The 22,639-nt window shown below is 38.0% G+C and overlaps 1 protein-coding gene and 1 long non-coding RNA gene across 3 annotated transcripts in view; one reads left to right on the top strand and one right to left on the bottom strand.

Moving 5' to 3' along the window:
- The window catches only part of LOC136342529 (uncharacterized), a 26,157-nt gene extending 9,818 nt beyond the window's left edge, over positions 1-16,339 (top strand). The window contains exons 3-4 of the long non-coding RNA XR_010732663.1: positions 15,666-15,726; positions 15,783-16,339. This is a non-coding gene — a long non-coding RNA (uncharacterized lncRNA). The remainder of the gene's footprint in view (positions 1-15,665; positions 15,727-15,782) is intronic.
- Positions 15,626-22,639, bottom strand: LOC136342526 (uncharacterized). 2 transcript variants are annotated; one of them, XM_066288429.1, is made up of 5 exons: positions 21,709-22,639; positions 21,449-21,648; positions 17,945-18,082; positions 15,926-16,109; positions 15,626-15,869 (listed from the first exon to the last, which is right to left on the bottom strand). In XM_066288429.1, the coding sequence occupies exons 1-5, from the start codon at positions 21,794-21,796 to the stop codon at positions 15,778-15,780; spliced, it is 702 nt and encodes a 233-aa protein (XP_066144526.1). In that variant the 5' UTR covers positions 21,797-22,639; the 3' UTR covers positions 15,626-15,777. The 2 variants fall into 2 exon arrangements, with proteins under 2 accessions (XP_066144526.1, XP_066144527.1); XM_066288430.1 differs by having other exon boundaries at positions 21,449-21,621; positions 21,709-22,242.

Raw genomic sequence — 22,639 nt, 5'->3', positions numbered from 1 at the left:
TCAAATGGAAATGATTTATCGGAATTGGCCCTTTTTGCCCCTACAAAATCCAGCGAACGTTCACTACATAGTAAGCGGTTCAAAGCGCCTCATAAAGGTTAGGAATAAGGGTTTTGCAATGTCTTTTTAAAGTATTATGTAGGTCTCATTTTACGGCTCTGCACTGTCGGATATTTTATTCATTATTTGTAACGTAAGCAGCCCAAGCACGAAAGGAAAATTAAAATCTCCGCTCCACACAGAGACGGCTTCCAGAAGATAGTTGGAAAATTCTCAGCCTGCATCGCTGTGTTAGTGTGAAATAGAAAACCTTTATGAGAGTAGAAATTGTAATTGAGACGGTGTAGAGTGAGAATCTGTGTGAAATGGACGGAGAAATGAAGCAGAAAATGGTGAATAAGAAAAAGAATACTGAACAGGATATCTGAAGGATATGAGAATATTTACAAATTAATCATTTCCAAAGATGAAGTGCTTAAGAAGTGAATAAAGCCTTTAATGAATTGAAAAACGGCTCATATTAAGCTTTATTGTAGGAAAATTTATGAGAGAAAAAAAATTATTACGAAGAAATTCCAAATGAACATTCATTGGAGAACAATAGCTTAAAGTATGGAAAATCAAAGAAATTATAATTGAGGCAGGAGAGAAAGGATCTGTTGAGAAACGAACTGAAAGAAGAAAGGGAAAATGGAATTATGAATAAGAGAAAAGCGATTAATTTTTGGGAATCCAGAGGGGTCATTTTAATAAATTTCTTCATTTACTGAAAAAAAACTTAAACGTCATTTCACTGTATATATACGAAGCCTCAAAATTGCAGCAACAAAAATTTAGGGCCGATTTCATTCAACGTAGTGAAAAAACATTATATTGCAGTTATTGATATATCAACTTGAATGAACCTGCACTATTTTAATTAAAAACTTTCAGTCTGCCCTTTCGGGCAATGAGGTTTATTTTAGCCGAGGTCATCCCCCCAATGCATTTACGAAAATTGCCTCATACTAACCCCCAACGTTAAAACTTCCTTGCAGTTGTTGTCGACGAGATGTTGAACCTCATGTGGTGCTGTTAAGTTAGGTGTAACTGAGGGAACTTCCTTTTTGGAAAAAAAATCATTAGGGGTATTTGATTGTTCAGTTGGTAGTGGTGTCCAAATTACAATGATAGAAAATGCGAATCCATTAATTGTGGGGATTTTAAATCAAATGGCAGTGCTTTGAAACAGGAATGTCCTTTTTTATTCATAAGAAGTTACGTGAGGAATGTGTCTTAAAATAGTTACTTAAATTTCTTAAGACTGAACTTTGCTTTGTTGGTAATTATCCTTGGGCCCTATTTATTAGGGGAAACATATCTTAAAAAGGTTCTTCTTTTGTACACTTTCATGAAGAATATACGAGAGTTTTTCTACTCGGAAGAAGGCACATTGAAAGGAAAGTTTATTCAGTTCGAAAAGATGTCACAGTGTTCAAATAGTCCTTACTAAGGATTGGAAGGCCTGAAAATGGGAGGACATATTAGGAAAATAAGGTAAAAGGAGGCTGTATCGTTGTTCGAAAGTTTCATCAATTATGTTTCCAGGAATGTGGATCTGTAATGTTCCCCTCTGGAGAATCTTATATTTAGTTGCTTAATATGAATTGGGCTTTGATGATGAATGAATTTTGATATTGATGAAAGGTGAGTCTTTGGTTTCTATTCATTCACACGAAGCTGGTAATTCTTGTGATCTTCGTGAGAGCCTTTGCTCTTCAGTAGTTGACATGAAACAGCTAATTTTTTTTTATCTATATGAGAGGATAACCTTTACTCCTCAATCATCCACAATGGACAGCTGATCCTTCTAATCTTGGTGAGAGCCGAGTATTTTTTCTTCAGTCCTCTACATGTAAAGCTGAAACAAACGAAATGTTTTCGATTCAGTGATTTTAATGTGTTAAGAACTGAAGTAAATTCAGCAGGAATGTTTCAGCAAATTTTTATCTCAGACTCATTTAAAACATGATATATTGCGGTCTGCAGGTGAAGCTTCCCAAGGGTGTGATTAAATCTAGTAGTTAATTCTTCGATCTAACTGTATTCTTACGGGTATTCATTCTTACAGTCGCACGGAGAGCCAAAGTCAAGTGAAACTTTAAGAACTGAAATAAGTGAACTAATAAACTTTTCCATCTAAAACCGTATAACTAAATTAATACAAACCGCAAGAAAATTCTGGATAACTTATACTAAACAAACTTCTCCTTAGTCACACCCTGTTCGTATATTTTAGGGCCCATATAAGATCACTTAACCCTTTACAAGGAACGGAATTCCTATGCATTCGACGGTGAGCAAAAGGTTGTTTTGAGTGCCCTCGATGAGACGTTCATTGTCTGATTGAATTTATTATAGATACAGTGGAGATATTCTGCTCTTAATGGGCCGGATAATAACAGGGGTTTTAGAGAATGATAATAAGGGTCGGTAATATCCTCTCTTATGTGGTTTTGTATTATTAGTGCGGAGAGTGCTGATTTGAGCATTTATCACTTCTAGTTTCGTAAAAACGGAAAAAGCCCTTCGAGATTTATTGAAGTTAGTTCAGGTCAGGATAGTTTTGGAGAGTTTTTCTTATGCTTGGGTGTAGCAATGCCTTTCTCAATCTAAGATAAAAGTAATGTTTAAACGAAATTAACTAAGTGTGAATGTTCTTATAGAGCGTATCTTCGATATTGTGTCTCTTAAATGCGAAAAGCATATTAAGTTTCTCTACTTTGGATTTCTGCGTGGAATCATTCTCATTTCTCGAGCAGCATGACTCAGGAAATATCGATGTTTGAACCTCTACCCTGGCTTCGTACTAAATTACTTTTAACTGAAAAATACCCTCTGGGAGCTCGGTTTCGATGGGAAGCCATTCCACGTTAAATTTAATCGAACTTCAATTTGTCTTCCAATGTCCTTATAAATCGTTTCAGACCACTTTCAAGGAATTCCAGAAATCAATATAATATTTCCGGTTTGCTATAAATATTCAGATCCTCACCAAAACACAATTTTATGAATCAATTTATGAAGATGTCATACAAGAATACTGCATAAACCTCCTTAAATGTCCAATTTTCCGAGTCCTGATCAGCAGGAGCCGGTCGGCCGGCAGACGTCGGCGGCGTCGAGACGCTCTTTCGGCTTATCGATCCGCCTGTTGCATCGGGGTTAATGCGCAGTCGTTTACACCGCGTGTTCTACTGAGCTTATGAATACGCAGTTGCCAAAAAGGACAAATTATAATGAAGTTGTGTGGGTCACATTTTAATGCGGAGACAATTTGTTATTTGGCATTTACGCATGTTAAAGCACTAAATTTCGCGGATGTGTTGAAATCACTGGAATATGAAATAACATTTTTGGAGAGTTGTCCAGTAACATCAAATATTGAATGACGACAGAGAAAGGAAGCTGTATATCATACTTTGAGAAATTATGAACGCTTTATTTGTAGTGAAAGCAGCATTGTAACAGATTGAGCGTTTCAGAAATACGGTAAATTAGAAGGGGAATTGTGGTGCTTGGTGGCCTTTAAAGTTTGCCTCGGCGAGATTAAAAATTAGATCTTCCTGCAAACTTGAAGGAACGCCATTGAAAACTATTAGACCGTAATTCTTCGTGCTTTGCTTGGAACGATTGAAATTCGGTTTAAGGTAGAATTTCCACTAGAATATCACAGAAGCACAATTTTCTCATAATAAGGACAAATTTGCAGTTGTCCTGAAAGTTTCAGACTATCATTTCTCAATGCCTCTACTCACGTCTCAGGCACAACACATCCAAATGCACCATTAATTTTCCTGGAAAAGATTAGCTGAAAATGAGTACAAAGCTGAAGAAGTTGTTTAGGTATTAGAGCACAGCGTAACTCCTCTTATCATCTCAGATGCGTATTATATACAGTTTTAGCGTGATTTTTTGCAAGAATGTAGCTGAAAACGAGTAGAAACCTGAGGGAGGAATGCTTTTCAAACCCATCAGACTGCTGCGTAATCGTTCTTGCTATTGAACATATCTTGAGTTTGCGACATTCTTAACCCGATTTATCCTTTAAAAAAGAAAATGCCACAAAAATTGGTATCGGGTTTTCATCATATTTTCTCTTACCGTTTTTGGAATATATAAATCACAATTCACTATTAAATTTCCGGTTGATAATGATCCCAAAATGACTGGAAACTAAAGGGATTTGTTTTGAGAAGTATCAGATTATTCTGACCACGTACGCCTAGGCCACATTAAATCCAACTTTACCATTAAATTTCCCAAAGAAAACTAGTTGAAAGTGAGTTACCATAATTCCTTCGGCTGAGATATTCAATTTCACGGTGAAATTATTTGCCAAAAATACGTTCAAAATTAGAACATACTCGAAAAATGGGTTTTGAAAACTATCGGAGTATTACGAATTTCTTTTTATCACTCCTAAAACAGCCTGGACCCAATTTAACGGTTAAATTGCCTGAAGAAAATGAGCTCAAGAAGACCTCACACTTCAACGCATTTGAGGATTACTCAATTTTTCAATAGGAATCGGCATTGTGGGTTTGAGCCGAATTGTATTTCTTGATGTTGGTGTACATTAGTTGAAAGTGGATGTCTGATTTTCATAGGTCTTTTTGTCAATAGTAATACATAAATCTAATTTCATCGTTCATATTTATGACTGTGACTTGTGAAAGTTAGCCTTAAATGAGAACCAACTTGAAATAGGTGATCCGAAAACCATCAGATTATCAGGCAATTCTTCAATAGGTTTGAATTACATTAAATCCGTTATCGGCAATAAATTTCCTGAAGGAAATGAGCTGAAAGTAAATATTTCCTGCTGAAAATGAGCTCAAAATGAATAGTTCGTGGGAATGCCCTGAACAGAATCAGACTATTAAGCAATTCCCTTTATCACTTCAACCTTCCTTCATCAACTGCAATTTAGAATTTCTCGAAAATTGGCATTTAAGATTTTTGTAATTCCTCCTGTCATGTTTGTGATATACTAAATTGCAAATGAGTGCTAACTATTTTCAAAAAATTCAAACCTGACATTTTTGTTTAACTCTTGCAGAGTTTTCCTTACCATATCTGAGATTCTTCTAGTCGAAGTTCTCGTTTTAATTCCTCCTTTTAATCCACAAGAAATTATGCTTTTTATGTAAAGGTCTTCAAGGTTTCCTACTAGGACTACTTTTTTAGTGTCTGTATTAAAGCAGTAACTTCAGGATCCCACAAGAAGGTGACGACTTCCTCGCATATGCCGATGTCCTGGGAGTTATGTTACAAACTACTAAAGACGGAAACTTTTTATGCTGCGACATTTGCAAGCTCCTTTCTTTGTTTTATTGTGACATTAATTACGGCTTACGATGGGAACTAACGAATTGTAATGGAGGCGCAGAAAAATTCGAAGAAATTGGCTTGAGAGTGGCGGTAAATAGAAACGAAATCGTGCTTCTGCAGGCAAGTACATGTTAACGTTCAAGGAGCACTTATCCTAAGCCGAAGAGAAGGAAAATACGTGGGAGTATATTTACGCAAAGGTGTAAATGTAAACAAAATGTCGTGTCACTATTGTTGCGCAGAACGCTGTACGCGTGTTGAGATATTTGTTTAGGATTATGCGTAGACCTGGAAGCCCAGTTGCAAGCGAGAGGAGGCTACATTGTACAGTCTTGACGTCTAATGTGTTCTATACAGCTCCGACTTAGAGGAAAACGTTAAAATACAAAAAGTCGAAGATATTCTCGGCAGAGTGACACGAAAGCTGACACTAAAGGCGTATAGTGTATGCCCTGCTACGTCAAGTCAATCTTATCCCTAAAATTGATGTCAAAGAAAGGTGCTACGTCCGTGAAAAGGGACAAGGATATCGTTTACAGGCGAAAGAGAATCTACACAACGAGTGGTAATTAATTTGGAATTCTTATACGGGAGAAACAAAAACGTTTAACGAGAACGTGGAAGACTATTCAGATCGAAAATGGGGGGCGAATAAATCCAGAGATACCCAGTGTGATTTCCTGAAAATTTCCGACAGGGGTGAGATACCTATTTTTTCCGATTCTTTATATTTAGATGCGGATATCTCGGGAAGAAATAGCGAAATTGAATGCATAACAATGAAAACGGACAATACGGAAATTTTAAACTGATATCTATGAAATTCACCTGACTGTTGAAGAATTTTCTACCACAAAGGAATTGGCAATGAGCACAACAAGTTGGGGAAGTTATCGAAAACGATGTTGGAGTATTACATGATCTTATCACGTCTGAGGCTCATTGAATCATATAACAATCTTCTCCTAATATCAAATCTCCTCTTAAAAGGGAATTCAAAATGAGGGCACTCTTAAAGGACCTATTTTGGAAACTATCAAATTTCCTTTTACCTTATACAAGACACTGAATCCAAGTTTAGCATTAAGTTTGTTGAAGCGAATGAGCCCAAAATGAATACTAACTCGACGGAGTTTCCTAGAAAATGGCCTTGCCTACTAAACAGATCCTGTAACCACTTCTGAGATATTTTAAGCGTAGCTTCACGAGTGTTAGCGATCAAATATGGCCGTTTTATACACCTACCCGAATATTGAGACTCTTAATTCTGCTTTAACTATCCTCAAACCTTATACATTACGGAGTTAACCATCACAAAAACGTTAATGGTTAATGTTGATTCTTATCATATGGGAACAATGCTGCTTAAAATACCATTGCAGCATATTAGAGCCGTATGGCCCAGTTTCCCGGCCAATCGGCGCCGGAGATGCGTCTGGCCCAGTGGCGTCAGTCGGCGCCCCGACGCCATTAATTCTGCAAACACTGCCTTAATGACAGAATCAACAGTGTGCCGATGCCCTTTAATGCTCCTTTTTCTATTTTCTTGTCCGTTTCGGTATTTTGTCCTTTAATTTTCCAATCTTCCAATTTGCCCCGGTCCTGCTGATGCCCCCGATGTTGAATCATTGGGGGCTGTTTCCCTGTTTTGTGTACTATCGAGATGGATAGAGTTGTAATTTGGTTTGATATATGCTTGTTTGTGGGCTGCGAAATTAGTAGTTCTTGTTTTGGTTTGAACGGGGGAAAAGTACATGTGTAGAGGTAATGAATGGGTGTTATGAGCATAGAAGAAAATGTTTGGTGATTTATTAAAGAAGTAAGCGGAAGGCTTAGGTCTTATAGGAAACCATTAATATCAATTTAAAATGGAATAGAATAAAGGGTCTCATCGAAGAATCCCGTCACGTGTTTCCGTCCGATGATTTCGCCCTTTTTCTCGAGTTTTATTTCTTGCAGGCTGCACCAGATGGACGTCTGCTGCAAAAGCTTTTTCTTTTTCTTGCGCTCTCCTAGAAAATATCATAATTTGTCTCTATTCGCCTCCTGGAAACGTTATCGCAGAATGATACTACATTTATTGACGTTAAAACGTAATAAACCGTTTCGGAGATGAAACAATCCTCCTGAAACGGAATATATTATGGAGCAAGCAGTTTACCGGGGGAAATTGAAAACACGCACGTTTTCCATAATAATGCGCAACCTTTCCGTAATAAATTTCTGAGCTTTTACGCAAAAACAATGACAGGGCCCTTTTGTAAATCCCAAAATCTAAATTAGGATGGAGATCTTTCAATGGAAATCCCTCCGGACAGTAGAAATTGTAATGGCATATCCCTTCACTCTTTGTTATAACCTGTGTTCCTTTCCGCTATTATGTTGGATTATAAGGAAGAGGGGAAATTATTATCCTTTGAATGGATTTTCATCATATTCAATTTAAGTTGTGTCTTATTATTCCCTGGGATTCTGGAGGCAAAAAATTCATTTTTTACCTAAAACAGCCCTTTGGCATGGGCTTTCCTTCAGTCAAAACAAAGTAATAATTCATATATGCATTTGAGATGTTGTACAATGATGAGTGGTTTTACGCTTTATTGCGCGCTAATAAAGTGGAAGGATAGTTCCGGAACTACCAGATCTGACGTATAGATGGCGACTTTTTTGCTAAAGGCTTGCCGATAGTACAAAGACCTAACCTTAAAAATATTATGTCTAAACGTTGATTTGCGTTTGTTTTCGAGCCGTTTTTAGAGATTTTCTTGCCACGGAAAAAATTCTACTTTATTGATACGTGACTCAATACTTTGATTTGAAAGGTATTAGTCCATCCAACATCAAAGCGGAGTTAGATTCTCCTCGGGGGCAATGTGGTCCTTCGTTAAACACTGTAAAATATTGGGTTTAAACGCGTTTGTACGAAACTGCCAAGACGAACTCCACAGTGGTCGACCCAATCACACTCCAGATCTGACCACTCCAGATATTGTGGTGAAAATCCACAAAACAGTACTGGAAGACCGTCAGCGGAAATTGCGCGAGTTAGCAGACGTGATGAGCATTTCAAATGGTACTGTAGATCGTATTTTGGCCGAACAATTGGATATGAGGAAGCTGTGCGTAAGATGGGTGCTTCACTCACAATTGAGCAAAAACAACGCCGTGAGAATGTTTCAAGGGAGCGTTTGCCAAAGTTGGCAGTAATAAATCTGAGTTTTCGCGTCCATTTGCAGGAAAGATGATGACGTCAGTTTTTTGGGATGCACGTGGACAATTTTTATTAACCATTTCAATGGAAAGACAATAAACGAGGAAATTTATTGCGGCGTTTGAGCGAAGAAATGAGGAAAAACCGACCGCCTTTGGCGAAAAAGAAAGTCTCGCTTCACTAAGATAACGCACCAGTCCACACTTCCATTATCGCGATGGTCAAAATCAATCAACTTGGTTTCGAACTTCTTCCTCACCCACCCTATTCGCCAGATTTAGCCCCCTCAAATAATTTTTTGTTTCCAAACTTGAAAAAATGGTTCGGTGGAAAAAGATTTGTCAATAATGAAAAGGTGGAGTCCGAGATTGATGCCTACTTTGAAACATTCGAAGTTTCTTTCTAGAAACAGGGTATTGAAACCATAGAACAGCGCTAGGAAAAATGTGTCAATCTTAAAGGAGACTATGTTGAAAACTAATGTAATTTTTTCCAATTTTTTGTTAACGTGGTGGGTCTGGTACTATTGGAATTATCCTCGTGGTATGTTGTGCACCAGTTTCGCGTTAAAGATTAACAATTTAAAATTCGATCCAAATGACCATAAGTTGCTTCTGAATTTCAGTAGAACACGAGATAGAATAATTCAGAGAGCGATAGATCCGTAAATGCTTTAATTTTGCGATACAGGCATCATATTTATTTTATTTCGACATTTTCAGTATTCAGTATTTAGTTGAAATTTTAGTCGAATGTCGAAAATCTACAGCGTGATAGCTTCGACTCCCCACATGGTTCAGAATCTGTTAAATAGAGGCCAAGTCTTTCTTTTATAAGAGCAGTATTATAGCTTTTTATAAGCTGCATTAAATCTCCACTACTTCTGGAAATATCTGGAAAAAAGTAAAGCCCTTTTCCCCTGAACAACATTATAATCAAGTTTTTCCCCTAATACGGGTTTAACAATTTTTTGTGACCATTATGTGGGTTATTTATTTATCGAGATAAAAACATCCATGTGCCTGGATAAAAAATATCAATTTTGAGGCCCTATACGGTGCGTCCAAGATAAGGATTCCCTTCAAAAGGAATATCTATTATTTTTTGCTGTCTTTTCACCGCTGCGAGGGGATGTAATTAAATTTCAGTTGCTTAATCATTTCTCAATGTTTTGGTATGGTTTTCAACATTTCTTGTTATTCTCATAGCATTTTGGAACTTATTTTTTACTATCAGTGCTAAATATTTAAGCAGAAGACTTAAGAAAGGGTCCAGGTTCGTGTTAGAGAGAAGGACGTTGGTGACGGAATATCCAAAATATTGCGTTCTGGAAGAGATGTTTTCATGTTTAGCTTTGGAAAAAAACCCATAGTAAAACGCTTTCAATTTTTATTTATCTTTCCAATTTAAGCCAAAATAGCGTTTTACGCTACAAGACCGGAATATAGTGTTTTGCAGAACAGCGCAAGTAGATTTCAGGGCGAGTTTTTTATCGCATGCCACCTCTAGAAGTAAACAAACAATTTATTAAATTTTGATTGATTTCTGAATTGTCGTTGATTAACATCATGTTGGGATTATGGAACAGCCATCGTGGAAAACGAACGATACGAAGTTAGTGCCATATACAGTGTCCCTAAAAATAAAAGTTTTTTTTCTGTTGTTCGTCTCCTTCACTTGCATCACTCACCATGTGAAGCGATGGAACTATTCAATAACAATGTTTAATTATGGTAAATGATAAAAAAAAGTTTTTTTTTTTCAGGATATTCAGTTACATGAACGGAGGAGCCAAATTGAATAACGTAAATATACTTTTTTAAACGCGAAGTTAAGTTGGAAGTCCCGTTTTTGCGATGACCTAACTCCTTAACGTTCCCTCCTATCTCATGTTAACCATCCGCTGCAGCTGAACTGCGGCGCTGTCACTCTGTTGGGCCCCACCAACAATCCGGGGTACACAAGGTCATAACACTGCGGTAAAGCTGTCATTTTGATTGAAAAGTGCAACAAAATGATTTTCGAAAAAAAACCGGTAAACCAATATATGGTAAAGGAGGGTTTAATTAGCTCTATTGATTAGTATTAAAATATGTCAGTGGTCATTTAAGAAAACTCAAAATGGCGTCGGAACTGTCAAACCTGACAGCTCGAGCGCCGTGACCGCTGCGATGATCGTATAAGAATGATTTATAAATAAGAAAGTCGAGGGAGAGACTTAAAAGTATTTCTCGACGAAATAATTGACCTCGATCAATCGAGATCGATTGAGCTCGATCGCAAAATTTCATCTTATTCGTAATATGCTGTTTACCATTTTTGTAACGTAATGATCCGTTATATTCCTGTCTAGGCAGTAGGCATGAACAATTTCAACACACAAAGATGAAACGAAAACGGATTTTAATTGATATTAATCAAGGGGTAAATTATGTGTTTTACTCGGAGAGAGCGGAAATCTGCTGAATTAACATATATTTCATAGAGGTGACTTCGATTCGGCTATGAATATCGCTACGGTAGTAACTTTGTTGCTTTTTCGCCGTTTCAAACAAATAATTTTTTTTTAAGGGAAAAACACGAAAACTGGTTTCAACGCTGCAGCATAGGAACAAGCGAACAACAGTTTGGTTTTTGATTGCTTCCTTATATATATTCCAGACCAAATGCATGGAAAAACGTCGTTTTCTAAAATAAGAAAGGCCTTCATTGATTGTCCCGCATTCGCTCATTAATCTGTTCAATTTGGTCCCAACTGAATCTGAATCTCTAATGATTTTCGAGATCCCCAGGTTTGAATTGAAATTTGGGACATCTTGATATAATTATTGCATTTTGGATGGTCTCAAGAACGTTTTCTCAAAACTAATTTTCATACTTCAACTTACATTAGATCAATATTACTCTCGTTCATTGTAGTCTGACTAAACAGCGGCAAAAGCTATTAGCTTCGAATGGAAGTCCGTAAATTGGATTCATCAGTGACGCCACTGATATTGCATAAACAAAGATGGACTCGCCCCTATAAATGGGACACAAACAGAATTAAATTAGACGTTACGTAAAAAGGGTCGTGACATCGAGCCGCACCTTTTTCATTTAGAAAAGTAATTTGTTAATTTTATTTAACTTGCTCCATTATTGCTTGCTTCGGTTCAATTAGGAAGCGATTGTCTTTAATTGAGTCACATACGCAGGGTTTCGATACAAGAAAAAACCTTAACATGTGTTACAAAGTTGATGATGGTTGTCGAGGGTCGAAACGTCGGATTTTGAAATATGACATCGTTATGTGATAGAAGAAGAAAAGTTGCAATGACGACGTGTCAATTATTTTGAATTATCTCTCCAAATAAGCTGCAGATAAAATTCTTCCGAAATTTTAATTTTTTGAAATTTCCCCGAAATTTAGGGGCATTTTTCAAATTTTGCAAATGAGAACAAACCAACACATTTTCGAATGCCACACTGCCCCACTTCGCCCCAGTTTAACCGATCTTGTGTCTTTTTTTTCCGCTACCGAGACCTTTGAACTCCACATACCGGCACCCTGTATATCAAAATAATAAATATTCTTTCGGTCACGATTGATAAAGCTGTATGTGTTTATGCGTTCTTGGGATGTGGAAATTGTGAAAAACAGGGCGAATGATGAGATATTAAATTTCGCATTTGTCCCAGAGCATAACATTGGATATTCGAGTAGGTTTCCGCCGTGTTAGGGATGCCCATCGATCAAAAAAATTAAGGCTTTGTTAGCAGGGACCGGGGAACCGGAGAACAAACGATATAATATGTCTCTGTCGAGGCATGTTTTTCCAAGAACAAATATTAAAGTCGAGCTTATTAGCTTTAGCAGGGAAAACTTCCAGGAAGACGGACCCGACTCGGCACTACCTTGCAGAGCAAAGTTGCATTGCCGGGAATAGCTCTCGCAGCAACTTTAGGCTTTCCCCATTTCTATCCCCATCAAATCTATAATATTGAGATGTTTATCACGGTTTCGTGCGCAAATATTTCAACCATATTTCAATATTTACAATTACTCGCTGAAATCATATTCGACTCGTACAATGAAATCAGACCCCCTTGGTAGCTGTAACGCTTTATAGAGCCGTATCAGGTGAAATGTTAATGGTAACACTGTTACACCTTTATAGTTTTAATGTCAGTGGCGCGCACAATATCGGGAACTGCTTTAGTCGACAGGCCCATCTAGGTAGGCATTTTCCTTTTAAAGGCCAGCAGTTAGTGCCCGATAGGTTTAATAATAGTTTGCCTTGAGGCATTGAAAAATCTGATCACTGACTCTAGAAGAAAGGCTTAACTTTATCTTTGCTTTAGGTTGAAATTTTGCAATTTCTTGTTCCTAATAGGACCTCGATACCTGAGTCATGTAGCCAGATCTTTTTTTTTCTCAAATTCAGTTAATATTCTGCCGACAACAAGATAAATTGCGGCAAAAACAACTTAAAACAAGTGAATATAAACATATAAAATGTCTTCACTGCGCACGACAGTACGGCGCTGAATAGCACTTGCGCTTTTCCAACACGTTATAATGCGCAGTAAAAAAAAAAGTTCGTCCTATTGCGGACTCCCGAATATGCCATAAGAATTTGTCAAGAAAATAAATTTGTACTCTAATTACTCTAAAGGTGTTTCAAGAAAAAACACCCAAGAGTCCAGGAGTGGAATTTGGTGAATAAGGACCAGGGCCCTTTTCTATATTTTTAAATTTATGTTTTCCTACGTCGCCCACCTGGTCTTTCGGCTATCTACCCAACTGGATTCAACCTGGCAATTGAAAAGTGTAGCTATGTAGGGTTGTAAATATAAACGAAAACAAGGACGAAATCTGATTCGTTCTTCTCTTATTTGATACAGAATTTGCATGAGACGAGAGGCTTGAGGAAATCGATAAGTGGTGATGATATAGATGAGGTTTGATCTTTGTCTGGTCAAATATTTCCTCTATATCGAAGATGAAGATGATTATCACCGTATCTTCAACAAAGTAATTTTTCGAATTTTGAATATTATACAGGGTGTAGGTTTGCCATTTCTCGTTGTAGAGGGCTTACCTGGTATCGATGAGCTGTAGTGCAAAAGAGTATCTCCTAGCACATGCTTTTGTCTATAAAATGTATAGCCATCCTCTTCAATCCAGTGGATATACTCCTAGTGCCCTAGCCTGAACTCAAGTTGTTATAACCTCCCTTGTTGTTCAAGAAGAATGCCTTCAAAACCCTCCGTGTTTATGAGAAACATCTGTAAAATACTCGATAAGTGCCTTTATTAATATCATTGGCCCTTGAAGGCCTGCCAGTGCCGCCCCTGAGCCATGTTAAAAGCATAAGAATACCTACCCATTTACACGCACACCATAGACGAAGTGCGAATCGATCCCAATGGTATCGGTGCCTGTACCATGGCAATTACCGTGAGATTTCTCACATTAATCCTGCCCTAGAATTTTCCGCTCCGTTTTCATAAAACATGCGGTATATGTGCTATACGTTACCAAGGTGCCTCGAGGGGCGGCACGATTCTCTTTTAATGCGTTCACCCCATGGCGGCAGGTATGAAGATTATTGTTTATAAATCGAGTTATGTGCAAGAGATGAGTTTGAGTCTATCATCATTATGTTCCTTCACTTGAGGGTCAAAGAATAACTACGCATTAATCTTTCTTGTATCCTGTTTTGTCTTCCGGTTTAGGGCAGATTTCAGCTTATTGAATGTCGGAAGATTCAGATGACTGATTATGAGCAATTTGAGGCCCGTGCAGTATCTTCAATTATTTCTAATTTTCTTTATACAGGATGTTCGCGCTCCTGTTGTAAGGTGTGCTGATCTTGCTGCGTGAAAGGAGAGGCCGCCACCACTCTTTTCAATAGTTCCTCTTAAGTGGCTACAGGAGTTTCGTACATTAAAGACTTGAGGCAACCCCAGAAGAAAAAATCCAACGGGCTTAAATCGGAACTTTGCGCCGGCCAGTTGATGAGTTCGCCTCTTTCCATAAAAATGTTGGTTTAGATGATTTTACACGGTATGAGCAAAATTTGCAGGTGCACCGTCATGTCGGAATAACATTCTGTTTCTTATACTCATAGGAACACGTGCATTGTCCGATAGCTTAGAAAGTATGCCTTGCAAAAAAAATATAAAAAAGTATTTATTTTCTTTCTTTTTGTTTTACTCGCGTAAATTGAATATAGAAGTATTTTGAACGAAAACGCCTCAAGAACCAAAACGGCTCATTTTTGACTAAGGGTTTCTGTGGAAAAATGTTTATCGCAATGACCCCTATAATCTTCCTAAGTGCGGCGCTACTTTTTTGGAACACCCTGTATTTGCAAATTGAGTGCATGCTTTCTTTTGGAAACTACACCCTTCTTAAGCATTTTCAATTTTGCGAACTGCTCAAACAAGGATTTTTCCAGGTTTGAGACACTGATAACATTATCTCTACCTAGAAACCTCGTCTTCAGAGGTTTATAAACATCCGGACATTCTGAGAACCATGACCCGCGTTGCACCATATACACTGAATATCATCGTAAGCCGCCCTTAAGCCCTAAGTCCTTTGCAGTTTATTCCTCGGAAAAATTCTCATTAGTTACGACCTCATTATTTTTAATTTTCAGCTTTGCGCCGAGCAAAAAAATTACCCAGTTAAAAGGGAAAAGTGTTGAAAACGAAATTATTTATTACAGTTACAGGCTGTTACACGTACCATTTTCTTTTGCGCCTTTCGGACGACCGAGGCTTCGAAAGAAAACGCCATCTGAAGGGAAATTAGGGCAAAATTAAAAGCCCTTAAGTGTTTTGTATGCTGTTTGTAATGAGTGTTCGCTGAATTGGAGTTGGTTATGAGGGCACTGCTTTCGGTTTTATGGAGTGGAACGCACTTAGCGCCGGCTATTAACGGATTACTTGAAGTTTTTCCTGTGCAATTTTGCACTCAAGAAATACATAATCTCCAAACCGCTTTGCATTCCTTGACGAGACCTTCAGTGACTGAAATAAATTAATATCTTTCTTAAGTCAACATTAAGTAATTTATTCTCGTTATTAGGAATCATCAATTAACAGGCAGTTTATTCATGTTGGTGCACAACACTCCGTGGTGAATCAATGTAAGTTTGGTTTATTAAATTCAGTTTGCATTAAAATAATTTAACCTCCCCTTAAGGTCGAGGCTTCAAGGTTCTGCTGGGGGGTGGTGGAATCCTAGAAAAGCCGGCGGAGTCGAATACTGGTAGCAGCCCCACGGAATTCCCTGAAACGTCGTTTTCGTCACGTGATTGAAGTGCTAGAAAAATAACATTTTCTCACCCTCCCTGCTTCCTTTCAGCGAATCCTTCTTAAAGACCTCAGTGGGGAAATACGTGGCGTCATAAAAGTTCAATCCTTGCTGCAACAAAGTATTGTATTCATCCAACGAAGCCACAGTGACCCTTACAGGATTGGGGGTCCCAGGAGATTGCTCAATACGGGACTGCAACCTTGTGACTTCCACCTTAAATGTAAACACACTGTATAGGAATTCTTAGTCTTGCAGGTGCATACGCTTGATTTAAATGTAACCCGACGTAAGCAAAGGGAAGTCATACAAAGGAGGCGCTTAAGATTCGAGTCGTGTGAGCATTCTGAACACACTTATGAGGTTCTGTTTATGTTCGAAAGTGTTCAAACGGTAAATAGGATTGGATATGTAAAAATCCATATAGCGGACACGTGCCTGTCGATCTAGACACGTTTCGTGTTATTGTATTTGATTTTCAAGGTGCGAGATCTGAATTTTAGCCAATCAAGACGTGTACGAATAGTGCCGGAAAGTGGTAAATCGGCAAAGAAAATCAACAAGTTGGAACATCCACAGCGATGGAGTTCGATTTTTTCTCGAAGAAATGGCCCACAAGGCATTCTGGGTTATTTCATGTGATCGTGTCTCCGATTGAAACCTGAGGTGATGAATGTTTATCAAATCATACAATCACAGTAAAATGTCCTGATGGAAAAATTTGTGCGGGTAGAAACGTAAAACGAAAAATTCCACCAGTAGATAGGACCGTGTCCCGAAGTAATGCTGTGCAGCGGTTGCGGGAGAAGGGGGACAAAGCGGAAGAGGGGTGAGGGGGTTTTAGTGGGTATGCAGCTACCGCCTGTCCTTTGAGTCCCACGTTATCAGATCAACCAAAATCGTACCATCAAAAGTCTGGTGTGCGGAAATGCATTTCCCCAATCTCTATACCGGGCTTCCAGCCGAACTCTGAACATGGAAGAGTAACTTAGGAAATCGGTTTTTATTTTTTTTGAGCTTGCAGGGATTATAGTACTCAACACAGCCCGTCGTTCTGCAATTTCGGCGCAAAATATCTCAAATTTCAAAAATTTGAATGTACCGCGTAACCGGTCGAGGCCACGATTGGTCAGACTCAAGGTCGTAATTAAACAAAAACAAAGTCGCCAACAACATAAACGCACAAACCCCATCTGAAGCGGATGTTCTCTTCCTTTTATTTAACCTTGTATTTAACTACAACGAAGAAAGAGTGAAAACAAATAAATTAAACAACTATCTACATATGGAAGTTCAACCAAACAAGTAAGTGAACAAAAACAGAAAACTTCAATATTGTTTGCAAAAACATTTCGGTCGAAGAGACTCCCGACCAATCTGACCAATCGTCACCTCGAACGGTTACGCAGGACATTCGAATTTTTGAAATTCGGAGGCATTTTGAGTTAAAATGGCTCTCATTAGAAGATTGAGAAAATTGCTGGATAGTGGTTTGTCTTGAGTACTACGATCTCCATGTAAAAGTTGTTCGATTGGATAATCCGTGCATGCTTAAAAAAAACGATTTCCCATGTTAATCTCCTATGTCCAGGGTTTGGCTGGACACTCATTAAAAAAAAGTTCATATAATCGTGATTTCTTTTAGTACTCGAGATAAAGATTGTATCATATGAAAGCAGTCAAAATCAACTATTAGATGATACGATACACGTGTCATCTAAATCATCTGCTCCACCTTTTGATATGAAAATTCTAAATTAAGAAATATTCTAATGCGCGAAAACTTGTGCTGTGAATATCTAATTTTTCACTGAGACTTATAATTTTGTATTTAAAATAAATTTTTACATGATGGAACGGTGCTCCATATTTGTTCAATTATATGCGCATACGATTAACATCAATTCAAACCACAAAACCATTAGTTTTTGCCACTTCATTTCAACATTTCAATCATGCCATTCGCACTGAGGTTAAATGCGTTCAGTTAAAGCTTTTTCCCGTTGTTATTAGCTTACTTGCTTTGGGAATGATATGAGGGGTTAGCTTACCACCGAAGAGAACCTGTACAAACTGGCCCGAATGTCGTCCTCTGGCAAATCTATCGGGACCTCGTGGACCAACAAAGAGTAGGTCTTTTGAGGTCGGCAAGGAATAGCCACTTTTCGGTACAGTCTGCCTCCGGTAACCTAAAATAGTCAGATTAAATTTAGTAATTCAGTTATAGGTGTCACTTCCTGTTGCTGTGTAATGTGGAAAGTTTCAACTTTCTTAGAACTGACTGGAAGCTGTGTAGACAACCGACAGTGAACGTTTTAGTCTATTAAACTTGAGCCCTTTTGGAAAAAAAGCCCTAAGTGAAGGAAAAAAATTGAATCCGCACTCTTGCCACGAGGGGTGTTCTAGTTCCTTCAAATTTTTAGTTATATTTTTTTAATATTTTATATGAATGAGCTTTATTTAGTTAATTTTTAAACCTTCCTTTCTCGTCTACATATACTGATTTAGATTGTATTATATCAATCTTGGACATTCCGTTTGAGATACCTTTAGCACAGGGAATTTTATAATCGCAAAATAGGTATGAAAATCACCTCATGAAACTAAAAGACATAACACCCTGTGGGCATACGCTTGTAAAAATCATTGAGACTATTAATTTGATGTCTTTTTAAGGCCAACTGGTTCCCATATTTGAGGAATTTATACTGGGAAAAATTGCTAAAGCACTAGAGGTAAGTTGCATGGTACCGCCCTTTCTTTGACAATTTCAGGAAATCGAGGCAATTTTTAAAACTTATGTCAAATGATTTATACCAAACAGGGTGTTTCATAGTAGTACGCCATCATTCAAAGTGAGAATATATGTATGTATGGTTCTAAGCAAAAAAATTGTGTAGGCAAATCCTCGCCAAATGCTTTGCGTCCTAGCTACAGGGTGATCAAGATTAAAGATTTTTTTCTGATTTTGAAGGCGCAATTTCAAATATTAATTAAACGAAAAACTTAACATCACGGGAAATTGATTGAGGGGTCTTGCATTACTTGATTACACCAAAGCTTTTGACTGCCTTAACCATGGAATGTTTCCGAGTTCAAATAATTTAGCTCGGGGGGAGCTACATCGAGGTTTTTTGAGAGTTAATTTTGTTACAGTTCGACTGGGGGGTGGGGATAATTGATCGGAAATTTCCGAGATATAGATAAAAAAGTTCAAATGTAATTTGGAATTTTTCGGGAAATGGGAAAGCCGTTTTCTGGGTGCTTTTCATTAGATACTTAAAGCAAGTACACGAACTCGTCCGTTTATGTCCTAAACGACGTAAATATCGCGCGAAATCCCAATTTTACGTATGCAATGGACGTGACGATCCGTGTACCTATGTAGAGGGTCATTCAAACTCGACGCTCCACCCATTTTATGCAAAAACGGATGGGCTTAGCAGAGTAAATTTTTTACCATATTAACTAAGAGGACGGAAACTAAAATAAATGCTAAAACATTAAAATATGGAAAGCGACGCCGACACCATGTTGTTTTTCTCAGAAACATACTTTTTTTTTCAAAAATGCGAACATCGACACATCCTAAACAAGTTTAGTACGAAAAAGATTTTCTGAAATTTCTAATAATTTAAAAGCTACAAGAGAAAAAAATATCGACACATTAGGTAGTCTGATGTTAACATTTGTCTCTCCTGTAGTTTTTAAATTATTTGAAATTTCAAAAAACTTTTTGCCTAAAACTTGCTTAGAATGTATGGATGTTCACATTTTTGAGAGAAAAAAAAGTATGTTTCTGAAAAAACGTAGCGTTGGCGTCGCGCCACCGAGCGTCGCTTTCCATACCTGAATGTTTTAGAGTTTATTTTAGCTTACGTCCTTTTATTTAATGTAGTGAAAAAATTACGTTGCTAAGCCCAACAGTTTCCATATAAAAATGGGTGAGGCGTCGAGTCTGTACGATCCTGTACCCTGGACATATAATACGTATCACAAATGTCGTATATCTACATCTTCTCAATGGAAACGGTGATTGCCTTTCAAACTAGTATCAGTAGTAGAAGTTCCTTTTCTTCAAATGTGACCCAAATTATCACTTTTGAAACTGTTATCCACAAAATGTAAAGTTCGTAAGAGAGTATAAAGAAGTCGCTTATTGGCTTATCTGCACGAAACAACACTGTTAAACTATGTCAGATATTAGATATAAGTTCCGTGATCCGCCTAGCTTCGCTTTAACTCTATATTTTCTACTCTTTTGCCAGTAAATTGTGAGTAACGTTAGGATAGCCTAGAGCATAAAATCAGCAATTCATACTATGATATAATATTATTACACACAACTGGCAGCTGGTTCGCGCTTATATCTTCGCATTTTCATGCCACCGCATGTGTTGCTTAAGAATTTTGGAATAGAAAAAAAACAAGCGTTACTGTCGGAAAAATTAAGATTTCGGTAAGTTTATGATGAAAATGCAGTCAGTGGTAGAAAAAGCATTGCGCAAAATCGAAAGTGAGGCGAGTTACCTACTTAGCTCGCCGATATTACTGACCTCGCTTGGCGCTCGGGCCCAAGCTATCGCCTCACTTGTAACATGTTGCTTACTATTTTCGAAAAGTATTTACGCAACCACTCTACTTGGATGTAACAAGGGTCTTCCTGCTTTAGTGGTACGCAGACATGTTTGTAGTTATCCTGCGCTTAAAATGTCTAATATCCAATTATTTGTACTACACATATATTGATCCGGGATAACTTAGTTGGGGCCCGAGAGTTTTGGAATTTCAGCCTAAGGCTCCCTATTTAACTGTATTTCAAAATTTAGAAACCAGATATCAATTTCATCCCATACCTGGGGAACTGAAGGATATATGGCAAAACCTTTTGTGTAGAGGTGTAGAACTATTGGAATTAACGGATTGGGATGCTAGATAGAGCTTGGAAACCGTCGGAAAGAAGCGATCTAAGCACCTTCATGTGCGCTTAATGGCGAAAATGCGAATCAAACTGAATCAATATCTCAGAAACTTGACCAGATAATATCAGTATTACTTGGTACTAATAGGTAATTAGGGGAACTTGGCGACAAAACGGTCTCAAACAGGCCTTAATTCTTCCGAGAATTTCAGCAGACCATAAATATTTTGAATTTAGTTTGTTGTGCCCAACTTCAGAGTGAAATTAAATTTTAATTTTACACGCGGGCCTCAGGAATTGAAACTTAATCACAACGGCAAAAAACCTCCCTGCCCAACCAACAAATCAAATTCATCCTTCGAGGCATTTGCAAGGAATTGCATCGCGATATTGTTTAAACTTTCAACTTTGAGACTCCAGGGGAAGTTTTCCAAGGTGGTTTTCCATGTTTTAGACGTGGAAAATTACCGAAAGTTCGATATTGCCTCGAAGTTTTCTTGAATCACTCCCGAATGCGCTTCCGGGAAGTTTCGACTATTGTCATGCTGAGATATTGGATTCGGTGCTAGCTGCTGGGTTTTCGAGACATCTGATTTATTTAGAATCTAAGATGCATAATACATGGACCTTGTACCTTGTGAAATCCCTTCCTGAAGACTTGCTGATAATCATCGGTGTCCGAAAACCTGAACAGAATCCCGGTGGCAGTTTTAGTCAAGCTGAAGCTGCCCCTGAAGTTCAGCTTGTCGCATATGTTAGCTGCTTTGTCCAGGCTCAAGTCGTGCGAAGGGGTGAGAAGGAAGGCACCTAGAGCGGGGGTATAACCAGTATTAGCTTTAAACAGGGGAAGTACGGCCCTGCCAAGTACATCATTGTTAGTAGGTCAAAACTTACCTTTACACAAAAATCGGGCGTGCTCACTAAGATCACTGTTATCATCGTCGTTTTCGCCCCCCATTATGTCAGATAACATAATCGACATGATAGCCCCCCCAAAATGGCATGCTTTCTGATTGGTAAAATGAGCACCTTAACCTTTTATATGGCAGTGGGCCCTCCTTGAGAATTCATCCTACGCCAGTCAATTTTCGATAATTTATTGCTAATTTTGGTTCCATAACTGCCGACGATTATTGTTTAGGAACTGATGCCTAATTATCTTGTTATTGTATTGGTTCATAAGTTATTATTAGCTAACTGTGGCTTTTGATTAAGTTTTTTACCTCCATACATTTTGATCATCGCTGATATTAGAACTGATATTGGAGGAGGCATCGGTTACTTTATCCTTGTCTTAATTCAGAAGCAAGTGAGGTTCAACTGAATAGACAATACCAACACTAACACCAACAATGATCCTTCATTTTTGCATTCATAGCTCTCCGTTATATCTATCTTTCGAAGAAGGAAGTGCTTTTGTCTTCAATGAGTGTCTCATGAAAATAAGTCGCAATGCCTTCAACAATGAGAAGGTGAGCCTCGGGAGGTCCCATCGGCCTACAGACTTTTCGAGGGTGAAGTTTTCACGAGTACGAGAAGCCCGTAAAGTAGTCGGTACCTATTAGTGTCATATTCCGCCAGTCACAGACGCATGCACTGCGTCATGTGAGTACTAAATGGTTATTTTATGCATGTTGCGTGCGATTCTGTACCATTGCAATAAGTTGTGAAAAATGAAAAATCGTTATGAAGTACCAAGCCGTGGGGAAATGGTCTTATTTCCGTATCCTTGCGTGCTCAACCCTAAGGAGATAACTTCATATGGAAATCGAACATCATTCGATATCATCTCTGAGACGGAAACAATGCAATATCCCGATAGTGA

Source organism: Euwallacea fornicatus, chromosome 12, assembly GCF_040115645.1.
Source record: "Euwallacea fornicatus isolate EFF26 chromosome 12, ASM4011564v1, whole genome shotgun sequence".
NCBI classification, from domain to species: domain Eukaryota; kingdom Metazoa; phylum Arthropoda; class Insecta; order Coleoptera; family Curculionidae; genus Euwallacea; species Euwallacea fornicatus.
The sequence above is the reverse complement of the archived record's forward strand: the minus strand, read 5'-3'. Positions and strand labels throughout refer to the sequence as shown.

Coding starts and splice junctions, on each gene's coding strand:
- LOC136342526 (XM_066288429.1), bottom strand. CDS start 21,796: ATGTCGATTATGTTATCTGACATAATGGGGGGCGAAAACGACGATGAT. Junction 21,649..21,708: donor CGCCCGATTTTTGTGTAAAG/GTAAGTTTTGAC, acceptor CCCTGTTTAAAG/CTAATACTGGTTATACCCCC. Junction 18,083..21,448: donor TCAGGAAGGGATTTCACAAG/GTACAAGGTCCA, acceptor TGACTATTTTAG/GTTACCGGAGGCAGACTGTA.